The sequence below is a fragment of the Tursiops truncatus genome, chromosome 14, assembly GCF_011762595.2.
Source record: "Tursiops truncatus isolate mTurTru1 chromosome 14, mTurTru1.mat.Y, whole genome shotgun sequence".
Lineage (NCBI taxonomy): Eukaryota > Metazoa > Chordata > Mammalia > Artiodactyla > Delphinidae > Tursiops > Tursiops truncatus.
Window position 1 is genome coordinate 69,376,634 of NC_047047.1, and position 20,495 is coordinate 69,397,128.

The 20,495-nt window shown below is 52.9% G+C and overlaps 1 protein-coding gene and 1 long non-coding RNA gene across 31 annotated transcripts in view; one reads left to right on the forward strand and one right to left on the reverse strand.

The window, feature by feature from the left end:
* The window catches only part of DNMT3A (DNA methyltransferase 3 alpha), a 113,622-nt gene that overhangs the window by 66,747 nt on the left and 26,380 nt on the right, over positions 1 to 20,495 (forward strand). For 23 of the 27 annotated variants that reach the window (XR_012325784.1, XR_012325782.1, XR_012325783.1 and 20 more), the window contains 2 exons: positions 19,773 to 19,988; positions 20,213 to 20,371. Coding sequence is in view for 21 of the 27 variants with exons in the window: in XM_073791541.1 (XP_073647642.1) it covers positions 19,773 to 19,988; positions 20,213 to 20,371 (375 nt within the window). In the remaining 6 variants the exon portion in view is untranslated. Of the gene's footprint in view, positions 1 to 16,248; positions 16,398 to 16,491; positions 16,627 to 18,271; positions 18,967 to 19,772; positions 19,989 to 20,212; positions 20,372 to 20,495 lie in introns of those variants that run through there. The other 4 variants (XM_073791555.1, XM_033838927.2, XM_073791556.1 and 1 more) reach the window with 4 other exon arrangements.
* On the reverse strand, positions 12,453 to 18,058 carry LOC117307950 (uncharacterized). Of its 4 annotated transcripts, none has more exons than XR_004521881.2 (4): positions 17,839 to 18,058; positions 16,334 to 16,877; positions 14,356 to 15,158; positions 12,453 to 14,150 (listed from the first exon to the last, which is right to left on the reverse strand). It is a non-coding gene; the product is annotated as an uncharacterized lncRNA (long non-coding RNA). The 4 variants fall into 4 exon arrangements; XR_012325789.1 differs by having other exon boundaries at positions 17,035 to 18,058; XR_012325788.1 differs by having other exon boundaries at positions 16,993 to 18,058.

The following is a 20,495-nucleotide window of genomic DNA, read 5'->3' on the forward strand; positions in this document are numbered from 1 at the left end:
TCCCCCGTGAGGGACCAGTCTCCCCTTTATACGTCCTTCCTCCCTGCCGTTGTTCCTGCTGTGCTTTCCCCTATCCATTCTTCAGGGTTGAGTCCCAGAGTTGCTACCTCCTCCAGGAAGCTCTCTAGGATTTCTCCAGTCCACACTGACCTCTTCCCTCCTCTGCACCCCTGCAGTCCTTACTGTTAATATTGTTGGGTTTAGCAATCAATTATACTTCATAGAGTATTTTTCACTAACTCTTTCTTACATGTTATGTCTTCACCAATCATGCCCAACCTGATTTTGGGCAGGGAGAACAGGCTCAATGAATACCTGTTGGTTGACTAAGCAGTTGGGAGGTGGGTGAATACGAGACCTCTTCTCAGGGAGCTCAGGCCCAAGCCGTTGGTTTGCAGGGGTCCTGACAAGTGTACCCGGAGAACAGCGTGGGGCTGGGGGACTGTGGGTGGGCTCCCACGGGTAAGGCGGTGGCTGAGTCTTCGCCACCCTGTGCTCCTGCTGTTCCCACTGGGCCTCTGCTGTGCTCGAGTTGAGGAGAACCTTCCTTGGCCTGGCAGAGCTGGCCCAGGCCTGGGCAGCTGGGAGGGCAGCGGCGAGGCATCCCTCCACCCAAAAGGGGGCAGTTCCAGGCTCCTCCTTCTGACTCTTTTCAGAACAGAATGACCCTGAGGGAGCGCTTTAGGCTTAGGAAGGGCTTTTTACAGGTGTTACTTTGTTAACCCTCATTACCGAGAGGCAGAGGCCTGGCCAAGCAGCTGGAACAGTCATTGAGCCAGAGAGCCTGCAGACTCCCAGTGTGTATCACTGCTTAGGGCTTTAGGACACAGTTACGGCCGGGTGATGTTATGACTCTCATTAATCTCTTCACCCCAACTGATTCTAAATTACTTAGAGCCAAGGTACCGTGTCCTGCTGATCTAGGATCTGGTTTCTTTCCTGGCTCCCAACCCGAAAGGAAGGACTTCTGCATCCTTAGACTTATTAGATGCTTAATACATATTAAACACTGATAACGAATAACCTGTGGTCCAAATATCACAGTATCTGCTCCCCTCCCCTCTCCCTCCTGCCCTCAGACCCCCCTCCCCTCCTCACAGGCTGCCCTCACGGCCTCCTCTTTCCTGGAGGTGAGTCCAGATGCCGACTCGGCTACTGGATGTGGGACCTTCAGCATCACTTACTGAGCACAGCTGAGGTCCCTGTGCTGTTTCTAGACTTGGCTCTACTCTGCTCTCCTGGGCATGTCTCATCTTCATGGGAGTAGCACTCACCAGTTTGTTTTCTGCTTCTGCCCAACCTGAGCTTGTTCAAAGCAGGCCCTCTTGGCACCTCTGCCCCCAGGGCCGCCATTCAGGAGGTACTAGGTAAAGGTTTGCTGAATGAATTAATGAATAATTCAAATCTCAGAGCTGTGTGGGTTAATAAGGTATACTACATAACATTTATAGCACAGGGCTAGCGTATAATAGGACACGGATAATGTTTTTTGTTTGTTTGTTTGTTTTTTGTTTTTTTGGGCTATGCAGCGCAGCTTGTGGGCTCTTAGTTCCCTGACCAGGGATTGAACCCGCACCCTTGGCAGTGAAAGCGCGGAGTCCTAACCACTGGACCGCCAGGGAATTCCCAGAAATGAATAATTTTTAAAAACTGATTTTACATAAGTATTACACAAATACATTCCTGTTAAAAAAATAAATAAACCCATCCCTTCCCAGTGATTTTAATTCCCCCATCAGAGAGGTACCTATTGCTATCAGTTTGGTGTATATATGACATGATTTTCTCTATCTATCTATGTGTGTGTGTAAATATATAATTTTGCTTCACAGTTGCTTTTTTTTTCTTTTCCTTTTTTTAATATATATAGAACCACACCGTAGTTTCGTTTTACAGCTTGGTTTTTCGCTTAGAATAAATCTGGGCAATCAAGCCACGTAATTACTGTTCTCCTCCACCATATGGATTACCACGATTTTATTTAACCATTCTCTCACTGGCGGACACTTGTGTGGTTTACAATATTTTACTGCATAAGCACTGCAGCAGTGAACATCCTGGGTCACGCCTCTTTGCGCATCTGTTGCTCTAAGATAGATACCTAGAAAGAGAAATGCTGGGTTGAAAGGAATATATATCTTGCATTTGATACAGTCTCTGCCAAATCGTCCTCCAGAAAGGGCAGTGCCAATTTATGCTCCCGTAAACAAGGTATGAGAAGATCTCCACCTTTGCCAACATCAATATTTTGCTAATCTAACGGGTGGGAAAACGGTGTCTTGTTATGATTGTAATTGGCATTTCCCAGATAATAAGTGAGGTTGGACACCTTTTCATATGTTTATCGCCATTTGTGCTGCTGCTTCTGTGAGCTGAGCAAATGTTGCTTCCTCTGGCTTTATAACCCTGCAGTCTCAACAGACTGTGCTTCCTGTCGGCCCTGGGAAGAGCAGCCTGTGAACGTCCAGCCTGTGAATGTCATCTCCTGCTGTGCTATATTCCATTTAATAAGCAACCGCTAAGCACCTACTACGTCGGGGCAGGGGGGCATTGTGCTGGGGGCTTTGGGAATAAGGAGATGAATTAAGTGTGATCTCCTGGGCTTTAGTACAGGAGATGTGAGAAATGGCAACACAAAGTAGACCATTAAGGACTCAAACCAAATTATTAGCAAAGTATGTGCGTAGCAGTTTTAGGGGATTCCGACTGGCAGACGGTCCTTGCTTATTCACTATATGTAAACTAATGAAAACCTGAACGCTTGCAAGATGGCCTCAAAAATAACATCACCCTTGAAGGAGATGATGCCATTTGGAGCAGGCATGACAAGTATACTTTACCAAAAGGCTGAACACATTTTAAAGGGACTCCTGTGACAGCTCGTAATCAGTAGTGAGCTCCAGGGCTGGCCTTTAGGACGGGCTGTGAAACTGTCATCATAGAGGCGCCCCATTGTCTCTTAAATGGACCGGCTGTTTGCACACTGGCGTGTTCATTCCATCTGGGGGGCACAGAGAGAAGAGCTCTTAGAACAACCCTCACTTTTTAGTGGTGAGAAAACAGTAGTGGGGAGGATGGTCGTAATTTGAGTCTGGTCCACCAGCGGCCACGGCCAAGCCTGAGCTAGGCCAAAGGGGTAGCTTTGTGAGCACGTACTTCACGCCAGGGACTGTGCCGAAAGCATTAACTTCCGCCACAGTCCTGAGAGATGATAAAGTTAATTTGTATATCACAAAATGGAGGCCACCCCTGTGGCCCAGCCCAGTTCAGGAATCTAAACCTAGGTCAGTGCATGGGAATTCCCTGGTGGTCCAGCGGTTAGGACTCCGTGCTTCCACTGCAGGGGGCACGGGTTCCATCTGGGGTTGGGGAACTAAGATCCCAGCATGCCTCGTGGCGCAGCCAAAAACGTTTAAAGGATAAAATAAAATAAATAAACCTAGGTTAGTGCAGTTACAGGAAACTCTTGCCCAGGAATCCTAACATCCACCAATCACAATCCTCCAACTCAGTTTAGCGAGCTCACCTTCCCCTAGGAAACAGGACCGGCTGCCTTTTAAGGAAATTCCATCTCTCCTAGCCAATCACGCCCTGTTCCGAGGTGGCTCTTCTAACAGTAGGTGAGCCTCGCTCTCGCCCAGCATCCCTGGTCAAGAGCGCACACAGCTCTGAGGTGCTGTACTCCCCCAGTCCAAGCACTGTTCTGCCTTGAATAAAGGACATCAAACTTGTTACTAAATTGTATTTTTTTTCATTTGACAGGTATATTACCTGCAATTACTACAAGAACTAATTTTTATCCCCATTTTACGATTAGGAAGCTAAGATTCCCCTAGGTGAGGAGGTTAAGAGCCACGTGGATGTCCTTGTGGAGAGGCCCATGGGCTAAACCAGACTCCAGATTGCATGCGGCTTCTGTTTCGTACCCAGATGACTCCACTAGAACCGGGTCTTCCTGGTTTTCAGTCTTGGCTTCCCCTGAAACAACAGAATGGGGTGGGAGGGAGCACAGTGGCCCAGCCCTCCTGCCCATGCTGCCTCACCCCACCTCCGCCCTCACCCCACCTTGGCTGCCGGGTCTTGCCAGGTTTGGGTCCTTTTCACCCTGGGGACCCCTCCCACACTTCCTGCTCCCCTCATTTGGTCCTGAGCCCTCGCCCTTGAATTACTGTTTTTTCATGATCTTATGTTTGATGTCGTGAAACTGGCTTAAATGAATGGAATGAGATTCAGGAGGTCTGGTTTCTGGGCTCAGCCTCTACCCCGATCAATTTGAGAAGGTCATTCTCTTCTCTGCGCTTCAGTTTCCTCGTTTGCAGTGTGACACAAATAGACTAGCCGACCCCCGAGATTCTGAAATTGCATAATTTAGGGAGAGGAGGACTGGAGTCATGACCTGTAGCTCCCTTTGTCTCTTATATGACCTTGTACGTACATCCTAAATTAAATATTTGAGTGAATTCTCAGACTTCACATATATGCCTCTTCAAGAGGCACATACATAAAGCGTCTTGATAAAGATGCTTAGAAAAAAACTTCCATAAAGTTCACATTTTGTGCTAGAATATAGCTTTCTTTTCTTTTTGCGGTACGCGGGCCTCTCGCTGCTGTGGCCTCTCCCGTTGCGGAGCACAGGCTCCGGACGCGCAGGCCCAGCGGCCATGGCTCACGGGCCCAGCCGCTCCGCGGCATGTGGGATCCTCCCGGACCGGGGCACGAACCCGTGTCCCCTGCATCGGCAGGCAGGCTCTCAACCACTGCGCCACCAGGGAAGCCCTAGAATATAGCTTTCTTTTCCTCTTCATGATGGTCCCCTTTCCTTCCTCTGTGTTTTCTGCCAGGATCAGAAAGGTGGGACATGAAGCTCATCGTTAACTAGGCCTGGGCGAGGGAGGGGCTTGAATCCATCACTAAAAAAGCTGATGTTGCAAATGCACCCCTGTCTGACAGGCACACATTCCTGGGGCATTTCCTTAGCTCAGGAACTCACCTCCTTGTTCTGACTTTGGTCGCCATGTTCCTAGGTCTGCCCCTGACCACTAGTTTTCATTAGTCACACAATCATCTGTTCATTATTTTATTTATTTTATTTTTGGCTGCATCGGGTCTTAGTTGTGGCACGCGGGATCTTCGCTGAGGCGTTCGGGATCTCTCATTGCGGCGTGCAGGCTTCTCTCTAGTTGTGGCGCTTGGGCTCCAGGGCATGTGGGCTCTGTAGTTTGTGGCACACAGGCTCTCTAGTTGAGGTGCGCGGGCTCAGTAGTTGTGGTACGCGGGCTTAGTTCCCTGGCCAGGGCTCGAACCCGCGTCCCCTGCATTGTAAGGCAGATTCTTTACCACTGAACCACCCGGGAAGTCCCTGTTCATTATTTTAGAGAGTTACAAACCTTGACTGAGCAAATACTTTGTGCTCAGGCTTTCAGAAAACTCCACATGCATCTGGGTCTCTACTGTGTTCCCACATTTTCTAGACACTAAAGAAACACATTTAAAGGAATGTCAGAATCCCACCCTGGGAGAGGTAGGCAGGTAAGTACTGCAATAGGTTGCAATAGAAATGTGAGGAAAGGGGCCATGGGAGCGGCTAACTTGCCCTGCCCAAGGAGCCCGGGAAAGCTTGCCAAAGAAGAGACATCCTGCAGGCCTGCCACTGGGACAGGAGTTTGCCTAACAGGGACAGTGGGGGCAGGGCATTGAGTGGGATCATGAGGTCGGTGGTCCAAGAAATCCTCTCGGAGTTTGGGATCTAGAGCACCTCAAGATTTCTTGCATATTTAGTTCAGCTTTTGGAAACATCCTCATAGCCCTTGCTACGAGGCAAACAGGAGAAGACATAACGGTGCCCTTCTCTCTGCTTTGTTTTAAAGATCAGACCATTCGTTAAGGAGGTCCAGGGAGGCTCAAGCATGGCGGGGGTCAGCTGGACTCTGTCAAGGAGCCTACGCTCTAGATGAAGGAGTGAACGGACCTGTGTTAGTATTTCTTAGATACACAGAGCACCGTGCTGGCGCTGCAGGGGACTGCTGCACCCAGTCCCAAGGCACACATGGTCTAGAGGAGGAGGCAGGAGTGCTCACCATGAGCTGCTGTGTCAGATGCAGTTCTGTGCTCCTGCCACCAAGAGTCTGGTGAGCACCGAGGAGGGCGAGAGAGCTTCTGCAGGAACTCCTGGAAAGTTTCATGGAGGAGGTGTCCTTTGAGAATTCCAGTAGGGATAAATAGAGAAGGTGTTTCAGGGAAAAGAACCACTGAGGGCAAAGAGAAGGAGGCATGAAGCTTCTGGGTTGTTTAGGGAACAGCAAGAGATCTGGTAACTAGGTGTGGGAGTTGGGGAGGAAGAAGAGAGAAAACTACAAAGGGAGATGGTCAGATCGTCACCAGTCTTCCTGTCATAGTGAGAAATGCAGGCTTCACTGTGTAGAGGGAGCTGGATTGTGAGAGAACTGGATGTGTATTTTGGGAAGATAACCGTGGCCGCATTGTAAGGGGGCCCAGAGCAGGGAAGGTTAGACCAATTAGGAGGACATTACGTCTGGTGTTGGCGGAGGGTCCAGGCAGCGGGAGGCAGACTTGGTAGATACAGCTTGCCTCTGGTTGGCAGGAAGAGAGAAACCTGCCTGGGGTTTGGGGGCTGGGGGTGAGGGGGCATTATCTCAGCTAGGGAGGAAGAGCAGGTTTGGGGCAGGAAGGTGGTATGGACTTTCCATTTTCTTAAGGATGTATTTTGATGAGCAGAAGGTTTTCATTTTAATAAAGTCCAATTTAACCAAATTTTTCTTGTATTGGGGTGCGTGCGTGTGTGTGTGTGTGTGTGTGTGTGATCTCTGAGTTCTCTGCCTACCCCAGGGTCATGAAGATATTCTCTTAGGAGGAGTGGACTTTGTGTGTGTGTGTGTGGTACGCGGGCCTCTCACTGCTGTGGCCTCTCCTGTTGCGGAGCACAGGCTCCGGACACGCAGGCTCAGCGGCCATGGCTCACGGGCCCAGCCGCTCTGCGGCATGTGGGATCTTCCCGGACCGGGGCACGAACCCGTGTCTCCTGCATTGGCAGGCGGCCTCTCAACCACTGCCCCACCAGGGAAGCCCGGGAGTGGACTTTTAAGTTAGGTTTTAGACAAGCTGCTTTTGAGAAGCCAGCATGGTGGCTGTTGGTGGGGAGAGGGTTAGCAGGCCCTCAAGAGTCATCCACTTGGAAGGCAAGTGCAGGCTGGTGAGCAGGGAGGGAAGAGCCCAATGCGTGGAGAGCAGCGCTGCCTTGAGAGGACCCGGGTAGGGAGCAGCAGGGACTTGGGGCCTCTGGGAGCAGCTGGCTGGCATGTGGTGTGTGTGTGTGTGTGTGTGTGTGTGTGTGTGTGTGTGTGTGTGTGAATGTTACCATCTTTCTGACTTGCCACTCTTTAATAACAACTCTTCACAGATGCCATACGACTCTAGTCAATGATTAGTGAGCAGTATATTTTAACTTTTCACTTCTAACTCAGATGGATTAAACAAAAATAGGGATAAAACAGTGCAGTCTCCTATATATTTGAATCTAGATACTGTTTAAAAGGCAACTATATGGGGCAAACAAAGAACCAGAAATTGAGTTGGACTTGCTTTATATATACCAAGGATGCTGTTAGAATTCAGTATTTCTTAAAGGGCAGGTTTGTGTATTACCTGGGCAGTGCGTTAAAAAGGCACATTCCAAGGCCCCATTCTGAAACCAGGAGGCAGAAACTCTGGTGTTGTTCCTGAGAAATCTGATTTTCTAGTCAGGGCTCCATGGTCCTGGGGCTTGTGAAAGTTTGAGAACCACAAAGCTTCGGATGATTCGAAGTAAACCAAATCTGACAGCAGAGAGTCCTCCAAAAATGCATTTATTGTATCACCTACCACCCTGTCACCCGCATCGGGGGTCTCCCCGCACATTCGGATCACCTGGGAGTTTGCTTTAACCACCGCTGCCTGGGCCCCTCCCTCTGGGTCCAGTGCATCTGGAATTTAACGATGGGCCCTGGCCCAGAGCATTCCTAAAACTCTCCAGGTGATTCTAATGTACAGTGGGGTTGAGACTCTCAGACCTTGAACACACGGAGCCAAGGAAGAAGTACGGGCTCTAAGGCCAGCACAGCTAGAGAACCGTTTCCAAATGTAGGTGGGGGAGAAGACCGGAAAGGACTTTTCCTTTGGGATGGAGATGGTAGGCGTTCCTGCAGTTTTCAGCAAAGGTTTACCGCAGTGCTTGTCTGCTGGGCTCCTCCTGGGTCTTCTCTTTGGACCCTGAAACTTGATAGGGTCTGCATGCCTGAATCTGAATGGTGGTCCCTGAGGTCCCTCCCTTTGACCCCTGGAGGCTGGAGATGGGGTTGGGGGAGGGGAGGAGAAAGCAGCCCAGGCTGTTCAGGTTTACCTGGTTCCTGTTGATACACCCCCCCCCCCACCCCAGGTATAAAATTAACATTTCTCTCCAGAGTCTAGTTTTTAAAGCAAAGTGACAGTATGAGCTTGTGCTCAAGCAAACCTGTCGTAAGATTCTTTCCACCTTTTAAATGATATGCCCTCCTGACTTCCTTTGATCTTATCTGTAATGTTCAGCAGATATCTGTGGTCCCATTAGACCGATCAAGAAACTAAGATACAGAGAAGCTAGGGGCGCACTGACTGTCCTGGCGTCGGCTGGGATCCCCTGCTCACATGCTGCTCCGTCTGTTCTTTCTCCTGGCGAGGGGCAGGTGAGGTCTGGGGACCTGCAGCAACGCCACCGCCACCCCTGCTCCCCGCCCAGAGCCTGCACTCGACTCGCTCCGGGTTAGGGGATGGAAGTGCTGGGGGCAGGAGACTTGGGTTTGTGGAGAAGCCTCCCCCTCTGCAGCAGACCCGGAGCTGTAGGGAAAGAGGATGCGGATCGGCGCGGGGAGGGAAGAGGCAGCAGCTGAGGCTCCAGGAGCCTGATGGCAGGTCTGGAGAGTTGGGGCTTCCAAGCCCTCCCATTAGGGAAGTGTGGTAATGACCTGGGAAGGAATGGGGGAGCCAGGGAGGAATGAGGGCTGCCTGGGACAGAGGCGGGGAGATGGAGAAGTGAGGGGTCAGCGAAGAGGTGGCTCCCAGACCCTGCATTTTACGCTCTGGATCAGAATTTCTGTGACTGAGCGGATGGTACAACAGGCCCCGGGCAGCTCTCCTCCCCAGCAGGTGTCCATACAGCTGTGCTCGTGCTTCTCCCTGGGAAGCTAATGCGGTTGCAGATGCCCCCGGTGATCTGGCCGTGCTGTCTGGGAAACCTGGGAGGCTGGGCCCAGCCCTGGTTCACCCTCTCTCATCCTCCCTTGAGGCTTCCTGCCTCTCCCGATCCGGGCCACCTCGGATTTCCTTCAGCACATGGAGGAAGCATCTCCACCACATAATTTACCGTCTAATTGCATGCTGTCTTGAATGAGGGCTGTGGTTTCATGTGCGGTGGGTCTTGGGCACGCAATTAGGCTGTGAGTAACAGGCGGGTGGAGGCCATCTCCTGCACCGTCTCCTCCATGTCCTTCCTGGCCTGGCTACTGCATGTGCTCGGGACTCCTAGGGCTCCTGGACCCTAGTGTTTAGGTGTGTTTCGGGCAGGCTCAGAGGTTGGCTCCAGGGTAGAGCACAGCCTCCTTACAGTTCTGAAACTAGACTAGACTGGCGGGGGAGGGGGGTGCCCCTGCCCCATGGCGTTTGCCTAAAGCCGTGCGTCTCCTGGGCCCAGGTTTGGGGAGGGCACCAAGCCCAGCCGGGCCGACACCCTGCAGTTGCCATGGTGACCCTTTCGCTTTCCTTCCGAAGGAGGATGGATTTCTCTTTCAGCCCAGATCATCTGCCTGGGCAGCCACCATTCTGTACACTCTGGGAACCAGACTGCCTAGCCCCACTACCTTCCACTTTCTGCCACAGGGGACGGTTTGTTGAGAGGCTCAGTTTTAAATCCCAGTCCAATATCAGAGACAGCGTGTTCTCGTTTCAAGGGGGAGCAAGAGAGACAGGCCCAGGAGGTGGGCAGCTCCCCTCAGGTGTGTGTTTACCTCCTCCTCAGTTTTTGGCTCTGACCCTTTGGGTGGGGGGCTGAGTCCCCTGTAGGCCTGTTTCCTCATTTGTCACAGCCAGGGCCATTGGTGGTCTCCACACCTGGCTGGTATCAGAATTACCTAGGGAGGTTTTAATAGATTCCTGGGCCCTACCCCAAGCCAGCTGATCTCCATAGGTCGGGCCCAAGAATCTGTATTTTTAAAAATCTCCTCGGGTGATCCTGATACAAATAAACCCAATGAGCATGGGATTCTCCTGGCAAGGTGATCCGTGAGGCCCTCACAGGAAGGAAAGGAAGCTCTGCCCTGTGCTGAGGATTGACAGGCCGTACCGGGGTCCCAGGAGCTTCCGAAGAGCCCGTTGTAGGTCAGTCTTGTCAGGAAGCCGGTGTTTCCTGGTCGTGCTGGCTAAGCCAAGACCAGGCCCCCACCTTTTCCCCACAGGAGAAGCCAGGAGAGAGAGGATGATGGGCTGGGGGGGGGCGCGCGGGGGGCGGGTTGCCATAACAACCGGCTCCAGGCAGAGGCCTCCCTTCCAGGGGCTGGTACTTCACCCCAGCAATGGTGGTTTCCATGGAGATGGGTTACTGAGGGACGGGGGTACACTTGCCCCACTCAGTGCATTAGTCAGGAGCTACCAGAAGGCGGAACATCTCTAGGTGGGATCCTTGGACCCCTGTCAACTTTGAGTTCCCCCCACCGTGGCCTCTGCTCTCTGGGTGCAGGTCTGACGCTTTCTCCCTGCTTGGTTGCACTCTCTGCGACCGGTCTCCCTAGCAACAAGTCCTGCTAACTCCTTGTTGTTGGCTCTGTGGCTATTTTTAGCTTCATTGCCAGCAGCCCAGTCCTGGTCATTTGCTTGCAACCTCCATATGGATTGCAGGGGAATAGGAAAACAAAGATTCCTGGCCTCTTTCGGGAGCCCTGGACCTGGACCTCTTAGCACCGATCGGAACTTTGCTGTGGAAAGTACCTGTCCGCATCTGGGAACTTGGTCAGTGGACTCCATATGAGGCTCCTGAGACAATGTTGGATTCAGTTCAGCAAACACTGCTTTCATCCTCTACAGTGTGCAAGAGGCTCTGGTCCACACTGCTTGCATGTGAACCTGAGTAAGATCCCGGCCCTGCCCTCTAGGATTTTTAATTTTGTGGAGGAGAAAGATGAGTACACAATCAGCTTAGTACAGGCAAAGACTGGCAAGTGCTAGGAGAGGATTACAAAGTGCTCTGGGAGTACGGAGGAGAAGGAGGGACAGGGTAACTTTTCAGTGGGGGAAGATCAGGGGGAGGGGCTAGAGCAGCGCTGTCCAAAGAACATTCTGCAATGAGGGAAATGTTCTAAAATCTGTGTCCCTGGTACAGTAGCACCAAAAACCCACATGGGCTCTTGGACACTTGGGATGTGGCTAGTGCACCTGAGGAACTGAATTTTTATTTAATTTCAATGAATTTAAATGGCACATGCAGCCAGTGGCTCTCTTATTGGCCAGTTCAGGTCTAGAGAAACCTTCTTGGTGGAGGTAACTGGTGAATTGGGCCTAGAAGGATAGGTGGGATTTTGGCCAGTGGAAGGTGAAGGGGAAGAGCAAGGAACAGCACGAGCAAAGGCACAGAGGCAGGGAAAGGGCATATTTGGGAAACAGCAAGTGGGTGGGCAGAGTGTGGGCTGTGTGATGTAAGTGCTGCAGGTTGTGGGGGCCTTGAATGCCATGCAAGGAGCGTAGATTGTAATCAGCAGGTAGTCACAGGTCTACTGTGTAGTACTGAGGCTTTTGGGCTGCAGATGGAAGGGCAGGCCAGGATCAGAAGAGACATCCATCTTGATCTTGTAGCCTTTGCCGGGATAAGGTCTTGCTGGTCTTGGGGTCAGTGGGAATGTTTATGTGGCAGAAAATATGCAGTGTCCTCCCAATATGTGGCTTTGCAGATGGCTTCTTAGGGATCCCGGCTTCTCTGATTCTGAGTACAGGGACTCAGGTGGTAATGTCCTGTTTGAGGGAAGCAACATAACCTCCCCACCTCCCACCAGCACTGGATTTTATGACAAAGCACGCCACAGAACGCTGAACTTTGAGTTAAAACCAGTCAGGCAGGCGTGGCATTCCCACCTGCACCTGTGGGAGTTGCTGCTCTTGGGTGGAGGATCACGACTTAGCATCTCACATCAGCTCTGTGAGCTGGAAAGTCAGATTCACGGCACATCTTACAATCGTGCTCTTCAGAGACAGGAGTGTGACGTACACCAGGATGTTCAATTTACAGATTTATAACAGGACTTGTCCTTTCAACGCAGATCCTAGTGCTACAGGACCTAGTGGTCCTGATGTTTTCTGGCAGCTTACTGGTATCAGAGTCACTGGAAAATGTAATTAAAGTTAGAAGTTTGCTTGATGAACACGGGATAAGTGCTGAGAGTCAGGTGTCCTTAAGAGGTGTTTTCATCAGGCCTACTGGATCACTGCTCTCGGCCTGCCAGACAGGAAATGTGCCCTCTCTTTCAGGTCACCCTCCCTTTTGGACCATGCTGGACGCTTCCTCTCCAGCGCTTCTTTTAGGCTCTTGACATCCGCCAGATCTTCTTTTCGTCCAGGGGTTCCTCCTCTCAACATACTTCTAGAACATTTCCAAGAACCTGGCTCACTTTACATGACCCTGCTATTTTAGGTTGACTATCTTTATCTTCATCAAAAGACCTATCCCAGTCACCACCCTGGGAGGGTTACTCTGGAAGGCCGAGGACATATATGACCTGAGGATCCTAGAAGGCTGCCCTAGTTTTTTCCTGACCTTTCGCTAAAGTCACCTCTTATCCTAGATCTCGGGGTCTTTTCCGCGTTGAGGTCTCTCTCTGCCCACCAGGTACAAAGAGGACACGAATCTCAGTCTGAGTGACTTACAGTATAGAAAAGGGTAACCTTACCTGTCTGTGTAGCTACAGGAGAGGGGCGGTGCTCTAAGTGGCGAGGGGACACCTTTGAATTGGGCTTTTTTTGCTTCAGTTGGGAGCTGTGTGGAAGAGGTAAGATTTGAGCTTCATTTTACTAAAACAAATTTTTTTTATTGAGGTGTAGTTGATTTACAATATAAGTTTCAGGTGTACGACACAGTGATTCACAATTTTTAAAGCTTATACTCCATTTATAGTTGTTATAAAATATTGACTATATTCCCTGTGCTGTATACTATATCCCTGTAGTTTATGTTATACATAGTAGCTTGTGCCACTTAATCCCCTACTCTTATGTTGCCCCTCCCCCCAATTTGAGCTTAATTTTAAAGAATGAGAATAAGGAAGTTTGGCAGCTGGAGGGAAAGGCTCCTTTATTAAGTGGGCCAAGAAAAAGTGAAACTGATGGCCCTGGTCCACCCTGACACTTTGAGTCCTGACTGCATGCACAGGCAGCATTACTTACTGAAGAAGTCCCAAGACCATGGAGTGTAGAGTCTAAGGTGTTTAGCCACATAACAATGGAAAAGGAGATGTCATAGATGAGATAGTGTTTTTAAAAAGAGCCGGCCAAGCCGGATCAGAAACTTCATTTTGAGAGGAGGCCTGGGGTGAGGTCTAAAGTGGCCTGGGAGGATGCCGGGGAGGCATCAGTGAGAGAAGCCAAGTAAGTCTTACTATGTTCCTTAAAGGGTGGGAGCAGGCAGGAGGTGTAAACTCACGGCTTCTCATCTCTGCTTGGGGATCTTCTGAAAAATTATACCAAGCAGGTACCTTGATTGGGTTGAAAGATGGCCTGGAGCAGAATAGGGCCTGTGTTTTATGGAACGGCTCGTCTTTGCTGTATGGGTTCTGGATCTCAGTCAGGGTGGGGAGAGGAAGTCTGTACTCCCTGAGTATTATTTGGAGAAGGCTCGCTCTGATTTGGAGTCCTCTTCCTTTTTTAGGGCCTGCTTGTTCTGACGGCGCCCAGAAGGGTGCTGAGCCCCAGGAGGGATGGTAGGTAGACTCTCCTTCACAGCCCATCTTTTGACCTCCTTATACCAGCACCTGTTCCAGCTGGTTTGTTCCCGCAGCTTGTGGTTGGAAGCCAGGCACCTGGGGGCATTATCTCCTTAAGTGATGCTGGTATTCCTGGGCCTGGGAGGGCAGATGTCATCACTCCTGTTTTGCAAGTGAAAAAAGACTTCTTGGAGTTAAGTGGCTTGTCCAAGGTCACAGTGATAGAACCAGAACCCCAGTCCAGATCCTCTGAGAGTGTGGCTGGCCAAACAGCCCTGCCCTGCTGGGAGCATTTACCCTCAGCTCCCCTGCTCTTCCTTTTTTTTTTTTTGGGCGGGGGGGGGGGGGGGGTACGCGGGCCTCTCACTGTTGTGGCCTCTCCCGTTGTGGAGCACAGGCTCCGGACGCGCAGGCTCAGCGGCCATGGCTCACGGGCCCAGCCGCTCCGCGGCATGTGGGATCTTCCCGGACCGGGGCACGAACCCGCGTCCCCTGCGTCGGCAGGCGGACTCAAGCACTGTGCCACCAGGGAAGCCCCTCTTCCTTTTAATTCATCTTGCAAACAAAACAGGCTAATCTTTCTTTCTTTAAAAGGAATATTTATTTATTTTGGCTGTGCTACATCTTAGTTGTGGCACGCGTGTGGGATCTAATTCCCCAGCTAAGGACGGAACCCGGCCCCCTGCACTGGCAGCGTGGAGTCTTACCCACTGGACCACCAGAGAGGTCCCCAGGCTAATCTTTCCAAAATACCCATTCACCCTGTCATGTAAGAAAACCCGCGGTTATTCTTCACTGCGATAGGATATATCCATCAACATCTCTCTCCGCACCCCTTAGCTTTAGTTGTATTGTGGGGCGGGAGGTGAAGGTGGGCAAGTGTTTTCCTCCCCATCCAGCCTAACATCTCTTATTTCCTCCCTATCCAGCCTCATTCCAAATCTGATTCATCCTCCAGGTTCAGCCTCTGCTCTACACTGACCTCCTTAACCTCATTTATCATTGATACTACTTATTTTTGTTTGGCTTCCAAGCCATCCTGGCCCATCAGGGTGGTTGGTATTTGTGGCGTAGTTCTCTTTAGAGATGCTTTTCAACGATCTTTTCCAATCTCTCCAAGTCTAGTTGAATTTGTCAGCTCCTTGAGGGCAGGGCCAACAGTGTCTGCTTCTTTGATGTCGGGAGGGAGAGGGAGGGAGGGAGAGAGAGGGGGAGAGGGAAAGAGAGGGGGAGGGAGAGAGAGAGAGAGAGAGTGAGAGAGTATATGTATGTATGTGTGTATATATATACATATATATACACATATATATTCTTCTTGGGGGGAGGGGCCTCTGCTCAGGAGGAGGGAACTTGAAATGGTTGAAGCTGCACCTGGAGGCTCCGAACGAGTGCAGTCTTGAGCAGCAGATGTATGTGCCTGGGAATGAAGGAATCGCTGTACTTTTGAACTCCTCCTCCCCACCCCCCAACCCCGCACCTTGCAAACAGGAAAATGAGACATCCAAGGCTGACCCAGAGTGACCTAGGGGACCCAGGGACTTGGCCAGGAAGTGATTTTCAAAGCCTGAACTCCTCTTCACGCCACGCCGTTTAAGGCAGAGGAGACCACCCCCCCGGCAACGCTCCCAGTTCCCGTTCTGGAGCGCACCCAGTTCTGTACGGGCGCTTTCTGCCCATCTCTGTGTGCTCTGAGTTTTCCTACAGTTTCCTGGGCCTCTTCGCTCATCTGTAAGCCTTTCCTTTTTTTTTTTTTTTTTTGGTTGTGCTGCTGAGACTCACTTTTAACAACTTTCTTCTGTCTCTCCCAGACGGCCCGAAAGCTCCTCTCTCCTTTTGCCTGCGCTCCTGGCTCTCTGGGCGCTCGTACCTTACCTCCGCAGCTGGAGGGCAGCCCCTTCCCTCCCGGTTCTCCTCCTTCCCTCCCCGCGCGGCCCGCGGGCTCCCGGCCTCGCCCCCCGGCTCCGCGCCGGGCTCTGGCGGAGTTGGAGGAGAGGGGGCGGGGAAGGCTGGCCGGTTGGAGGGGGCGGGCACCGCCTCCAGCCTGGCCTGGGCGGGGCCCTGGGAACGGGCGGAGGCCCAGCCGCGCCCCCAGGCCCCAGCGCCGGCCCGCGCCCCTCGGACCGAAGGAGAGGGGCTGGCCCACTGCCAGCGTCTGAGAGCCGGCCCCCTCCCCCGGCCCGCTCGCAGCCAACCAGGCACTCCAGCGGGGCCCACGTGACCTGGAGTTCTAGACAAAGAAAATGTTCAATCCCTCCCCCCCACCTCCCCCTCCCCCTCTCTCTGGCCCCCTCCGCCCCCCAGCCCCATCGCCCCCTTCCCCTCCCCCCAGACGGGCAGCTACTTACAGAGCTTCAGGGCTGGGGCTCACACCTGAGCCGGACCACAGAGGGGCTGCACCTGGCCTTATGGGTAGGTTCCTGGATGGAGCCCTGGGGAAACTGGGGGCGGGGAGGCGGCCGGGGCCGGTGGGAGGATCTCTGGGCCTGCAGCCCTCTGGGCTTGAGAAGAGTCAAGTCTGCCTCCCCGGCCCGCAGGAGCTGGCTCCCCTGCCTGGCCTGAGTTCTGGAGATGCTGAGTTACTGCTGTCCCACCCACTTCCTCCTCAGGAGCCCCAAGCCCCACTCCTTCCTGCGCTCAGGTGGGACCTGGCGGCTCAGGGGCCAGCAAGAGCAGGCCTGGTGTGAGCCTGGGGCAGTGGTCAGCGAAGGCTGGGGGCAGGCCCCGGCCCGTGGAGTCGGGCTAGCAGCGGCGGTTTTGCTGAGCTGGCTGGCAGATGGGTTGTTGGCATTTCCTTGCTGACCTGTGTTCCTGGCTGGTGGACCACGCCGTCCTCAGGCCGTGCCAAGCTTGTGGCCTCTTGAGAGGGACAGTTTCCTCTCCTGCCTGTTCCTGGGAGCCACCGTCAGGCCACCAGAAAAAAGTGGTGTCAGGGTGGGAGGGAGCAGTGTGGCCCTGACAGGGGGCTGTGGGGTGGCCTGACGCCGGCCTGTGATGGGAGAGGCACCTGGGACAGCCCGGGGTCCGCGTGGGTCCCTGGACCTCTGACCTTTGGAATGGGAAGCAGCCCGAGTCGCAGAGAGAGGTGGAGGCGGGACAGCTGCCTGAGGAGATGGGACTGGATGGGGAGGCCATGCCTCCACCAGAGTGGAGTTACCAGTGGCTCTCCAGGCAGAACAAACTCCAGGCCAAGTGGCCTCCTCGAGCCGCCGTAGTGGGGCTGGTGTGGTGTCTTCCTGATCCTGCCCAGTCTCTTGGCTACTCTGGGGTAGGACCTTCTGAACTGAGGTGGGGGGGAGCCTTTAGCCCAAAAGCCCCAGCCCAGAGTTAACCCTTATTTCTCCTATTGTCCGGGGGGGTTGGCATGAACGTGGAAAAGGGGCCTCCCGCACTGCCCTAGGCAAGTCTATTCTAATGAGCCCCTCCCCCACCCAGCCACCCTCTCGCCCCTTCTTCCCCTTTCCTCTTGCCTCCTGCTGCTGACCCACCCCCTTCTTCCTTCCCCCACCCCTGCTGGCCTTGTCCCGGTGGAGGCCCCTTCCTCCCCTGCCTGCCAAACCATGCTGGGTGCGTGTTCTCCTGCACCTACTGGGTTGGGGGCGCTTAACAGCCGTCAGCAGCACCGTCTGACAAGCTGGGGGAAGTTGTGGGGGAAGAATAATGTTCAGGAACTCACTGTGGAGGGGTTGAGAAGAGAGACAAAGGGGCTGAGGGGGAGTGAGGAGGGTGGTGTCAGGCACGACTGCCTTCTAGACTGGGGGAGGCCGGGGGGAGCCCGACGCGTGTGCCCTGGGCCCCCCCAGCGCTGCTTGCTGGGATCCTTTCCCCCTGCCGCCTCCTGCCACCTGCGCACCTTGTTCTGGCTGAGGGGGCCCGTCGCCCCTGGAAACTGGGTCTTTTGGCAGAATGGTGCTGCCTTCCACCCAAGGCAGCACCCTGGTCTAGGTCAGCGGCCGTGCCTGAAGTTCACGGAGGCATGGTGGAGGGAAGGGAGCAGAGACTGCTAGGCAGGGCACTTATCTGAGCAGATCTGGCCCTGGGATAGCGCAGCCGCAGCTGACAATTCTGAGAGAGAGCCTCTCTCCCCACAGGCTTGAGTGCACACCTAGGCACACCTTGTGGGAGGGGAGGAGGTAGATTTTAGGAAGGGGTGGGGCAGGATCCCCCAGGTGAGGGTGGGGCTTGGGAGGGAGGAGCAGGTCCTCTGCGTTCTTCCACCCTCACCCCACCTCGGAGCTCTCTGTCCCAGCTGTTTGTGGGCTGGGGGCAAAGGATGCTTTATCCCATTTTAGAATTTGTTGAGTCAGAGAAAGAACTAAGACTTCCATCCTCGTGTTTTAGGAATTGCCACAAGAAGCAGATTTGGTCTGTGGCCAGGAGGCAAAGACTTGAAGATAGATCAAACTAAAATGAATCTAAGAGACAGTAGACCATTGAGCTCTTCTTAACCTGGGACCTGGGGGTCCATTGACAGGCTTTGAAGAGGCCTTGGAATTCTTGGTACATACATACGTCAACTTCTTCAACCAGTCAGAAAAGGTTAACAGAAATCCTTCAGTTCAAACTCCTTTTTAGGTGGAGCAACTCAAGGGACTGCTCCCAAGTCGGCTGTTAATTAGTTGCAAGGCTAAGACAGGAATATAAATGCTGTGACTTCCAGCTTAGAGATCTTATACTCCAGGTAATCTTGAGGGTGGGTTTGTATTCACAGCTCTAAGCTCTCAGGGAAAGCTTCATGTTGAAGGTGGGATTTTTTTCCCTTTGAATCTGGTGTGGTGAAAACGGGTGCAGAGCCTTGAAGCTTGAGGGCCACGTGTCCTAGATTCAGCCGTTGGGGTGAGATGGGTGAGATTAGGTTGAATGGCCCTCAGAGCTAAGTATCAGGTATTTCATTCTCCTCTGCAGGGTGATGGGAATCCTGGAGCAGGTTTGGAGAAGGAATGGGCATGCAGGTCATAGCCTGAAAGATGAGCATGAGATGGTGAACGGTGAAAGGATGGAGGCTGTTCAAATTGGGAGAATACTTGGGTTTGGATTAATTTGTCAGTGGGATGGCAGAGAGGATGCCTGGCTATACTGTGGACTCCCTAAATAGTTGTTGAAAGAATAAGTGTATTTATGGATCTGAAAGGTGCACGTAGAAAGAAGGCGTAGAATCTGGTGACAACATACATTAGCTGTGATCCTGAGAACTCCAGGATGGCGTGTGAGCACGGGAGCAGGCAAGCTCTTCTGGGGCTTTTCGTGGTGGTTGAGCAGAGGGGGAAGGAACCGTGCGCTCTGAACACAAAACAGTGATTTCTTCGTTACGTATCACAACAAAACTAGAATTGTGGTCTGGAAGCCAAGACCAGGAAGAGAAGGGGTCGATTGCCCAGGAAAACTATGGAGAAAAGGACAAGAGGATCCATTTCTAGATCGGGGAGTAAGATAGGAGAGGCTGGAGCCAAGGCCTGTGCCTAATCTAAGGGGCATCGTTGGTATCTGCATAGAATTGATCTCTCCGTATCAGAAGATGGGCAACTGATGATGCTGACAATTGAGGAAGGTTAGACGAGGGAGGAAGATCTCCTAGGAGGCAGAGAAGGCTGGCGTTGAGCCAAGTGATCTGAGCTCACCTCTCAACTTCACGTCTCTCTGTTTTCCGTGGCAAGCTGCTTGAGTTGATGAGGGAAGAACTCCTCTCTCCAGCCCCTTACCTTCTGTCACTGTCTCCAGACCCTGGAGAGATTGAGAAGAGCCCCTTGAGTGTCAGCTCAAGGTAACTTCTGTTCCTTGTTTCCCCAGGCTGAGAAGAAAGCCAAGGTGATTGCAGTAATGAATGCTGTCGAAGAAAACCAGGGGTCCACCGAGTCTCAGAAGGTGGAGGAGGCCAGTCCTCCTGCTGTGCAGCAGCCCACCGACCCCGCATCCCCCACTGTGGCCACCACGCCTGAGCCCGTGGGGGCTGACGCTGGGGACAAGAACGCCGCCAAAGCAGCTGATGATGAACCGGAGTACGAGGTGAGCGGCTGGCTTCACCTGCCTCGTCCAGCTCCTCCCGTCCTGCTCTCTCTACCCGACCCCAGGCCTCTTTGTCTCTCCAGTCTCGCTCTGTCCATTCAGATGGCGCTCCCTCCTGGCTGTCCTGACCCTCAGATGCCCAGGGCTGGGGTTGCTTTGGGGGGAATCAGGGTGGCAGGGCCTCGTGACCACCATGTAATGACTTCTGCTCCTTGGGGCTCCAGGACGGCCGGGGCTTTGGCATTGGGGAGCTGGTGTGGGGGAAACTGCGGGGCTTCTCCTGGTGGCCAGGCCGCATTGTGTCTTGGTGGATGACGGGCCGGAGCCGAGCAGCAGAAGGCACCCGTTGGGTCATGTGGTTCGGAGATGGCAAGTTCTCAGTGGTGAGTCCTGGGGTTTGGCGGTAGCCTGGCAGGGGCGGGCGGGGAGGAAAGGGTCTTTGTCCCGGGGCCTCTGGTTTTGGCTGGGGGCGTGGTTCGGAATTGGGATGGTAGGAGGGGGCTCCGC